The 10658-nt window shown below is 44.3% G+C and overlaps 1 protein-coding gene across 1 annotated transcript in view; it reads left to right on the top strand.

Moving 5' to 3' along the window:
• The window catches only part of LOC138258905 (solute carrier family 26 member 6-like), a 269592-nt gene extending 259869 nt beyond the window's left edge, over nucleotides 1-9723 (top strand). The window contains exon 21 of the mRNA XM_069206227.1: nucleotides 4327-9723. Within this exon, the coding sequence (XP_069062328.1) occupies nucleotides 4327-4341 (15 nt within the window). The 3' untranslated portion in view covers nucleotides 4342-9723. The remainder of the gene's footprint in view (nucleotides 1-4326) is intronic.
• The last annotated feature ends 935 nt before the right edge of the window (nucleotides 9724-10658 follow it).

The following is a 10658-nucleotide window of genomic DNA, read 5'->3' on the forward strand; positions in this document are numbered from 1 at the left end:
TGTCTTAGATGGGTGAAATTATTATTATCCATGTGTGTCTGTGTTTGTGTCATATTACAGACTATGGGCCTGATTATGACCCTGGCGGACGGCGGAGGCCGTACGCCAAGGTACCGCCGCTGAATGACCGCACCGGCCATTTAGACATTTCCTCTGGGCCGGCGGGCGCTCTCCAAAAGAGCGCCCGCCGGCCCAGAGGAAATGCCCCTGCAACGAGGACGCCGGCTCAGAATTGAGCCGGCGGAGTTGCAGGGGTGCGACGGGTGCAGTTGCACCCGTCGCGTATTTCAGTGTCTGCTTAGCAGACACTGAAATACTTTTTGGGGCCCTCTTACGGGGGCCCCTGCCGTGCCCATGCCATTGGCATGGGCACGGCAGGGGCCCCCAGGGGCCCCGCGGCACCCCCTACCGCCATCCTGTTCCTGGCGGGCGAACCGCCAGGAACAGGATGGCGGTAGGGGGTGTCAGAATCCCCCATGGCGGCGCAGCAAGCTGCGCCGCCATGGGGGATTCTAAGGGCAGCGGTAAACCGGCGGGAGACCACCGGTTTGCCTCTTCTGACCGCGGCCGAACCGCCGCGGTCAGAATGCCCTGCGGGGCACCGCCGGCCTGTCGGCGGTGCTCCCGCCGACCCTGGCCCCGGCGGTCTTGTACCGCCGGGGTCAGAATCACCCCCTATGTGTGGGCAAATGTCTGAGTAGGAATGAGTCTGAAATCAGTCTGCTCTAAGCAGGCGTTAAAAGGAGGCGCACCATTATTCATAATGGGCCTCAATGGGCTTTGCAGGATTAGCATCACAATTTTTTACGCTAATCCTGCAAAGGTCCAAACTAGCATCAAAACTTTTGACGCTAGTTCCCTAACGCGTGCCATGGTGCTCTGTAAATTAGATACGGCGCACACATGGTGGCGTTATAGGGGCTCGAAGGGGCGCAAGAAAAGTGGTGCTGCATTGGATGCAGCACCACTTTCCCTAAATCAGGCCCTAAGTGTTTTGTTTGTATATCTGACAATGGACAGTGGGTGAATTGGAATGCTGGGGCACATGCAGAGATAGTACCTGTTTGTTAGCATTTGTGTGAATGTAAGTTTGCATGTGTGCTACAATACTTCTGGGTATAAATAGCTAGTGTATGTGTGTGTGGATGTGGTTGGCATCAGTATTTCAGCAGTAAATATTCATGTAAGGCTTGCTTGCCCGTTGGTGAAGCACAAGATCTCGGAGTATGGGAGTGTATTTTACCTAAAATATGATCTGTATGTAACAGGAAAGCTTATTGGTGCCAGCTTAACATCAGCTGACTTTGCCCCAGCCAAAGAGGAAAACTCAATTTCCTTTGAGACGCGTGAGTCTCTGATGGACACATCCCTTTCCTCCCTGCATGCTGACCCTGGGATTGCTATGATTTAAAAACAAATGACAGTTTTATATTTTACATGTAACACCTTACAATGCTGATTGATTTTAACCTGCCAGAAGCATTGATAAAGCGGATACAGAAGAACACTGCCCCAAATGCTCAATCCTGTGGTAAAGTGGAAGTCTACTAGGAGGAATTCTGTAGCTCCTGATGCTGTTATCTCACATTCTTCCTTAAGAGTTATCCTTACATCATGACGAGTCTCTTCAAAGAATAAATCTGGATAGGAACATTTTTATTTTGGCAGCCTTAAATGTAGCATGTAAGAAATTGGATTATTAGTAGAGAGGGGTGAGAGGCCTACTCAAATAAGTAGCGCAATTCTCGTCAGGGTGAACCACAAAAGTCACTAAAGAAACCAGCACTTATCCCTCTTGGAGCTTGGCGCAAAGCACTCAGGCTTAACTTAGAGGCAATATGTAAAATATTTATTCAGTGCTCAAACCATAATAGAGTGAAAACACAACATAAGAAAAACCCCAAACCAATTTAGAATAATAGATTAAATTTTAATAAATTAAAAGGCACCAAATTGACAAACATCTGGTCGCAGGTCAAAGTCACAAGTTCATGTCGACCGGCATGAAGCACAGGTCGGATACAGGGACCAGAGTCATTCCGGTGAGGAGTTTACATTCTCACATAGTCCAAGCCCACACAAAGAGCGTTAGGCGGAGATTTGAATTGGCGGGAGCCATTAGGGAGTCGTTGACAGAGCAAAATTCAGTTTGCCATTGGAGCTTTGCATAGGCGGGAGACAAGGGCAGTTGCTGTTGACACGAAGAGCTGGATGGGGCCCGAGCTTTGCGTTTGTGGGAGACCCAGGCAGTTGTTGGTGATGTGAAGAGTCTGCTTCTGGTCAAGAGGAGCCCAAAACGTCTGGATTTTCACTTGTAGTTCAGTCTTCGAAGTTGTGAGATAAGAGGAGTACACTCTGATGCCAGCCAAGGTCCAGGAACTGGTGGGGCACCAACTGGGGACCAGGACTCACTCCAACAGAGGCCAGCAGCAGGGCGTATGCAAGTGAATTTGGTGGTGGACAGCTGGGCAGTGGTAGGGGAGGCCTCTGGAAGCTTGTTGTGTCCCTCTAGTTCAAACAGCAAGTCAGTCAACTGACCCTTGGAGTCACTCCTGGGTTCAAGGCAAGGATGTCCAGTCTTCCTTCTTCAGACACAAGGGCACCCCTTCTTCTGAATCTTCCACAGGTCCATGGGTGTTCTCATGATATATTCTGAGGGTGGCAATTTTACATACAGTGACGGTCTGTGTGTAGGAGTCCCTTTCATTGTCTACCTCTAAACTGGCTCTGGTCATTTCTTTCTCTTCCCCTGGGTTTGGCTCCAAACTATCCGTGGTAACAAACGGCAGTAGGGCCCAGGTGTCAGCTGCATTTGCCAGGGACAGACCAGGCAGCTTTAGAAGTCGGGAAGGGGTGGGCACAGCCCTCAGGCTATCCTTTCAAGCTCCAGAAGAGCTGAGTACAACCACTCAGACCATCCCGCTCACAAGAGGAAAACCATTCCTCACAACCATGGCACTTTTGTTCTGTCTGGAAGGAATACACATCATACCACAGGAGAGCCATTCTGAGTCCTGTGACCCTGGGCACAAGCAGAAAAGCACATCTGATTTAGGTAGAAAATGCCAACTTTCTAAAAGTGGCATTTTCAGAGCAGTAACTCAAAATCAAACTTTAGCATTAAAGAGTTTTTTAAAATTACAATTCAAGTGAGTGAAAGAAGTATTTTTTTCTATCTGCTCCCAAACTGAAGTTATCACTTTTAATGATCACTTTTAAAGTGTATTAAGGTAAATCCTGTGTTAGTCTGTGGGAGAGCTAGTTTGTGGGATTTGTTCCACAGCCAGGACATGTAAAACTTAAGTAAACATTTTTAAAATACCATGCACCCTGCCCCATTATCTTAGAGGTGACATAGTAGTAACAAAAAGGAAAATTTTAGGCTTGGCAAACTGATTATTTTGCTGGGTCGAAATGGCAGTTTAAACTGCACTACAGGCTGCAGTGACAGGTATTATATATACTTTACAGTGTTATCTTAGTGGACGGCACAATGAGTGCTGCAACCCACTAGTAGCATTAAAGTTATAGGTCCTTGGTACATGCAGTACCATTTTCTGGGGACTTACAAGAAACATAAATTGACCAATCAGGTGTAAACCAATTTTACTATGTGTAGAAGGGAGAGCACAAGCACTTTACCACTGGTTAGCAGGAGTAACGTGTGCAGTGTCCTCAAAGCCAACAGGAACAGGATCAGCAAAGGGAGGCAATAATCTGGGGTGGCCCTGTAGAAAGGACCAGGTCCAACATAGCATAAAATGTTAGTTTGAAGAAATAGAAATCTTTTAGTAAGCATATGATTGAGGCCCGGGCAAAATATCCCAGCACCCAGCAGAAATGGGCAAACAATTAATCCACTTAATGTGCAAACCTAATTAAATAAAGGAAACTTTTGAGGACTGTTTAATTTAGAATATTCTTATGTTCTTGAAATGTTTATAGTTTACTGTAGATAGGTAAGTTACCCTCCTCTTACTTATGTTTGTGGTATCTTTAAATGTTGTCCTTCTCATCTCTTGTTTTATTTGACATTGTGGAGGTGTTTATGCGAGGGGTGGGGTGTGTTGGGTGACCTGTAGGAGCGCAGAAAAGTATAATTTTGGATTGGATGTGTTGATATGGTAAGGAGTGACCTTGATAATGCAAAGCATGCTTGTTCCATGTTATTGCTTGATTTAGCATATTTATTTTAAATTACTTTGGCAAAACTCTTAGCAGCATAATTGTATGTACTTTGCTTGATTGTGTCTTTAATAACTAACATTTCACAACCATTCAGTAATTTTCTCTTCTCGCTTTTTTTCTAACCCAAACTTCATTCAGGACACCAGTTTATAATAACCAGCAGAGGCAGAAGAACCAAGATGAAATGCATCATAAAAGGTTCTAAAGTTTGAAGCACAAATACCTTAACTAGTTGGATGTTGCAACCTGAAAAGATCAGCACAAAGGAAGAGTATTGCAACATCTTAAAGACAGTGAGTCAAGGATACCATGATAACAAGGATACCAGGATAACAACATTTGAGCATAAATATCTAGGACAACTTTGGATCGCATTCTCACAATATTTTCCTGCTAAGCTCCAAAAGCAGCGAAACAAAGTGTGAGAGTGGAATTTTACTTCTACAGCAGCACCAGCAACTGAATCTTCATAAGTACCGAGTATCTACAGAAGATACATGGAGAAAGCCTTTTGGACAAGTGTGTTTACTGAAACTGAAGCATTGATGTATGTAGAAGATGCATGATCATCTCACACAATATTCAAATTTTAGATTGAACTAAATTGAAATCCCACAAATCAGTGGTGTACAGACACAAACTACGATTGTCACAGCCAACAACTGTGTCTCAGGAAAACTCTGACTTAAAAGAAGAAGCAGGCCATCTCTTCCAAGCTGGTGGTCTTCATCATGAAACAAGAGTGTGCGGAGTTAAAAAAAAATATAGTCACAGCAGATAGGGACATCACACACAGTGTATTCTTTTTGTGTGTAAATATAACTTGGTTGCTTGAAACCGCTTAATTTGAAAACAACCAAGCCCTTCTGTGAGCCATAACCACTGCCTGAATGAAGTTCTATGCAGCTTTTTTTGAAACAAGATAGTAAAGGGAAATCATCTTGTTATTGAAGGAAATTCTAAAACTGGGGGAGAGCCGCTCATTTTAATTTAGTTAATCACAGTATTTCCATAGTAGAGGAAATTCCATCAGTTGATGAATGTCAGAACATCGAGGTCAAAAAAACAACTTTGAAGAATAGGGACTACAGATTATGGACTAATACCAGGGTCACTGCAATTTTGCGAATGTGCATTTGTGGCGATTTCCCCATATTTATAGATTTGCCGCATTTGCCACATAATCCATCATCTGCCGCATAATCAGCGTATTGTGACAAAAAAAATTGTTTCTAGCTCAAACAGTTCAAAAGTTACTAAAAATGCAACATCACGTTACTGAGCAGTGCAAGACCCTTTCAAAAGCTGGACTGGTCATCTTTCTGTTGATTGTTGCTATAGTTGAGTGTTAAACTGGTACTAAGGAGGTGCAACCAATGCCCATACAGTGTTACAAAGTTGAAAAAGTGATGAAATAATGAAGTGATACTATTACAAAATATGCTGTATCATGCTGCATATTTTGGCTTTTCTTGCCACATAATTTACTCAACCCTGCAGTATAATTTGGGCCTCTCCTGTAGCACAATTCCAGTGGCCCTATATCGTCAGGAAGTGTACATATGTTGGTATAGATTTTCCATTTTTAACGCCACATACAAATGCCAGTTAAGAATAGTAAATCCATAATGACCTGTATATACTTACCTTGATGAAAGAATAGTAGTCGATTTCTTGAATCCACATTTTCGTAGGTTGATGGGAAAATTTCGGTATTCCGGTAAAAACCTCAGTGGATCCTTCTCCAAATGTATCATTACAGATTTCCATCAAAATCCAAGTTTAAATTGCTTAGTGAAACACCTGCTAGGCCATGCATGTGATAGGGATATGCCCCAGCCAAGAAGATATTTGGCCTCATTCATAAACTTCATTTTGTAGTACATAAAATAGTACCAGAGTATTACTACTTACTACAAAATCCAATACAAACATTTCCACCTTCCCCTCTCCTATCTTTTCTGTGCCAAGATCTTTGCCAGGGTGATGAAAATAATGAAGGCAGGGAAATAAAATAACAACACAATGGAACTAATGTCACGTTAATTAAATCAGCTCTAATTTTAAATTATGTATGTATGTATTTATATTTAATGACTGTTAAAACAATAAGTATTTGATTAATTATTTTAACATTTCACAATAGCCTTAAAAAGATCAAATTAAATTCAACATTTAAACTTTTATTACATCAACCTTCCTGTTTAAGACTGTGTAAGAATTCACCCAAACAGCACACCAAAGTACCAACTGGGCCAATTTGATGACAACTTCAACAAACCCAAATCCAAGCTCCTGGTGGACAAGGTGGACAATGTAAGTGCACAGTCTGGAGGAACACCTAAGAGACGGTGTAGGACCCCGTCTCGTAGGCGGAAGTGTTAGAAGTCCCAAATACAAACCCCATAGGTAAGAATGGGGAGGCATTTGCTCCTAAATACCTTCAGCATGGGGGCCAGCGTTTTCTGCTGATGCGATATGCTTGGCTGTAAATATTGCCGACAGCACTGGCAAACCTTTGGGTGGCTTTATACTTCCATGATCCTCAGCTGCCCTTGGCATCAATGACCACCACCAGGTAGGAAAAATCCTGGGTAGAGGCAACCCGGTGGCCTTGAAGATACACACTCCTTGGTTTCATAGATTTAGGCCCACAGAGCATGGTCCTAAATCTATGAAACCAAGGTTTCATAGATTTAGGCCGGTTTTCAAACGGTTTGTAGTTCGACCCACAGACCCCATGAAACTGACAAATTTCTGAAAAAGGATGTTTAAGCTCTAGTGTGTTTTTTCCATTAGGACAGAGCCATCCGTGTAAAGTAACGCAGGGACGTTTTTCCTGCCCACCATCGGACCATCTGCATCACAGGGTCTCCTCAAGACCATTGACATACAACAAAAAAGAGGGTTGGGGCCAGCACCCACCCCTGACGGATGCCCTTCCCAAATGGAAAGCTAGAGGTGCATTTGCCAGCAGGACCATACCTAACTGATGCTGACAGGTCAAAATGTAAGGCTCACAAAAATTAGACAAGCCCGGGATCCACCCCTAGATCATTCAGCAAGGCCCACAGCTTAGACATAACCACGCTGTCAAAGGCGCCAGACAGGTCCATGTAGGCCAGGCAGATGGAGCACAGCTTAGCAATGGTGTACTTACTGATAAGCAGGTGTAAATTAAGACATTGCTCCACTGTGCCCAGCCCCCATGGAAACTATACTGCACCTCCAACAGTGTGTACGTCTCCGTAGCCCAGGATAGAAAACGCTCCAGTACAACCCTACCTGCGATTTTTACTGCAGAGTCCAACAGGGATATTGGACTGTATCAATTTGGAGACTGTGGGTCGCCCATCTTGAAGATGGACATGATGGTGTCAATATGCCATAAGTCTGGGAGGCCACAACAGGTAAAGGCATTAAAGCATTTGCAGAGTAATGTGCCCCACAGGTCCAGAGCGGATTTATTTAAGTCCATAGAGACCCCATCCAGTCCAGGAGCTTTATCTGAGGAGGACTTAAAAATGGCTTCCCAAACTTCTTCCAGGGTTAATTTCACGGCAACTGGGTAAACCACTTCAGGCTCTGGGATGTCCTGTAGTTTATCAGAGCAGTAAAGTGTACTGAAGTGGCTCACCAAGGCCTCTGGACTAATGGTAGTGATAAATGAAATGTTGCTGGACCCCAGGGCACTGATGTCCTTAACCACCCTCCAGAAAGTTGCGGAGTGCCTCCGCCTGCAAGACTGGACCAGCCTACACCAATACTCCATTTTAACCTCCATGCGCCTACTGCACAAGTCCCCTTCGTATGCAGCTCTATGCACTTTGATCTTCTGGCTGTCTCTGCGATTCTCCTTTAGGGTCCTATACAAGTACACAGAGGCCTTTCTACAGGAGGAGCCAAACCACTTTGCCCCCATGGCCTCTCTAGTTGGTTTCATAAGAAGGGTACTAATGGCTGACCCCAGTTGGACAAAGCTGTTGGCAATGGACCATGAGTCAACTGGATAGGTTAAGCTGTTAAACAATGTGTCAAGGTAGTTTGTGCACAAAATCTTCAACACAGCACCAAGGGTAGCATTCCTCCACGCTAGATGGAGCCCCTGAGACTTAACATTTATGGATGAAGAGGGGATGCCACTCGCCCTACTTGCCTTGCCTTGGGGATACTAAGGTCCAGTCATAGTGGGTTGTGATCGCTCAGAGCTGTAACAATGGTACCCCCACTAGTGGACCGTCTCATGAGAAACCTGGATACAAAGAAGTAATCGATGATTGGCCCATGTTCCCCCTAGCATAGGTAGCATTCATATGGTGGGCTGGATCAAAAGCATCACAAGTATTAATGAGATCAAACATGTTAACAATGTTCAAAAGAGCCCTGGCTTTCGGATACCCCCACTGGGGAACACCCCTCACACAGGGTTTTTCCACAATGGCTTACTCATTAACCAGGAGATTGGGGCCGAGTTTGAAGTTAAAGTCACCCCTGACCAACCCAGAGTTCTAATGGGCTACTTCAGAGTTAAGCCCAAGGATAAAGTTTGACAGGTTATAAATATTAGCACATCCCTCTGCAGCAACAAACCCATTATAATAATTAATGATGACAAAGTGAGTAACATTTGGCCAGGACAGCAGCAGTGCTTTGTTAGCAGGACTCTCGTAGATCAGCTGACAAATTGTACACTCCAGGGTGACGCGTAAGTAAGCCACGAGCCCTCCCTAGGTTCGCCCAGCTGGTAAAAGGGGTTGCCGGGACCATGTAGGCAGCGTGCCCATCCACACTTACAAGATCCGTAACCCACGTTTCCTGCAAAAATACCATGTCATGGCTGGAGATGAGTGCAGCCCAGTTATCGTCATCCTGTTTGCTAAGTAAACCGGCAATATTACAGATGAGTATTTTGACTTGATGTGACTTGAGCGTTGGACTTGTAATCAGGCCCTTAGTTTTGAGAATTAAACATTCTCAGGTGGTATTTATTTTCTAAAAGCCAAATGGATAACATTCCTCTCTGAAATTTCTCAAAATCATGGTTACGCACTGGTCTGGCCCTTCAAGCACTAGCCCCATGAAAATGTGATTTGGTCCCCGCAGATTTCCACTGGGGCACCTACTTAGAACTTGACAAGGTAAACTCAGTCAAAGCATGATGGATCTAGAGTGTTGATGCGCAACGTAACAATGAAAGGGTCAAGACTGCTTGGGCTCGAGAACCATATTTCAGTGCTTGTTTGATTAAGTAGAGGAACCCAATACTGAAGTTAGTTGCACTTCTAGATATGAGGCTGAATACCTAGACGACATACCTGAGTTCCTGTACAGATCAAATTAGTTCCTGCACATGCAGAGATTGGGACCCTTGTCATAAACAGACCCCATCCTCTTGTACAGCAGAGCTCATTCACAGATCGGGCTGATCTTTTGTCTGCATTTTTATATAGTACACACTTGACCTGAAGGTAATGGGCCACTTTACATAAGCATTACACAAGGTCACATACATTTTTAAAGCATAAGGAGATTAAGGGCCTGAATTAGACTACGATGGATGGGTTACTCCATCACAACGGTGACGGATATCCTGTCTACCCAAATATAAATCTCATGAATTCCAATGGGATTCATATTTTGGTGGGTGGGACATCTGCCACCATTGTGACAGAGTAACCCATCCGCTGAAATGTAAATCAGACCTTACATGATTTGTCCAGGATCACAGGAGGTTGGGATGATGCTAAGGCTTGAGCCTTGTTCCCTTGTTCCAAAGTCAGCATCTCTGGTTGTAGCGCCAGAACTGAGTCCCTGCATACATATTGCTGAACCCCTGCAGAAAGGGACCTGAGCTCCTACGGATATTCTGTTGAGTTTCTTTACAGACAGTTTATTTCTTGCAAGGAACCCCTTCAGAGTCACTGTACACATAGGGCTCATCCCCTGAACAGCATGAGTTTTGGTAATAGATTGTGTTGAGCCAGTTCACTGGCAGAGTTCAGCTCTTTCAAATATTCATTAATACACTAAAATATTCTGTGAGGAGTGAGGTACTGGTGTACAGCATCTAATTTGTTGGAGTACCACAGGCCTCACAACCAGGTTAGCCTCTGACATGGCCTGTTTCTGATAGGGAGTCTGGAGGAAAAGGGGGGGAGAGGATGGGAGTTGGAGAGAAGGGATTGAGATAAGATATTGTGGAGAAAGAGAGAGTGAGACAGGCCGACGAGATAGAGAGTAGTGCCACAGGGGAGAGAGCAAGTGTGAGAGAATATGGAGGAAAGAAAGAAAGGAAAATATAGGTGAACGTGACTGATATGGGAAAGAGGACAGAATGTGCGTCTAATGGGAGATGGCAGAACGAGTGATGTGTAAACAGCAGCTGGCAATGATTCTAAGGCAAACCTTACTGCACATTCTGCCTATTATTTTTGCTCTGTTTTTCACCAGACATCTGACTGTCACCAGTG

The sequence above is a fragment of the Pleurodeles waltl genome, chromosome 9 (genome assembly GCF_031143425.1).
Source record: "Pleurodeles waltl isolate 20211129_DDA chromosome 9, aPleWal1.hap1.20221129, whole genome shotgun sequence".
Taxonomy (NCBI): Eukaryota; Metazoa; Chordata; class Amphibia; order Caudata; family Salamandridae; genus Pleurodeles; species Pleurodeles waltl.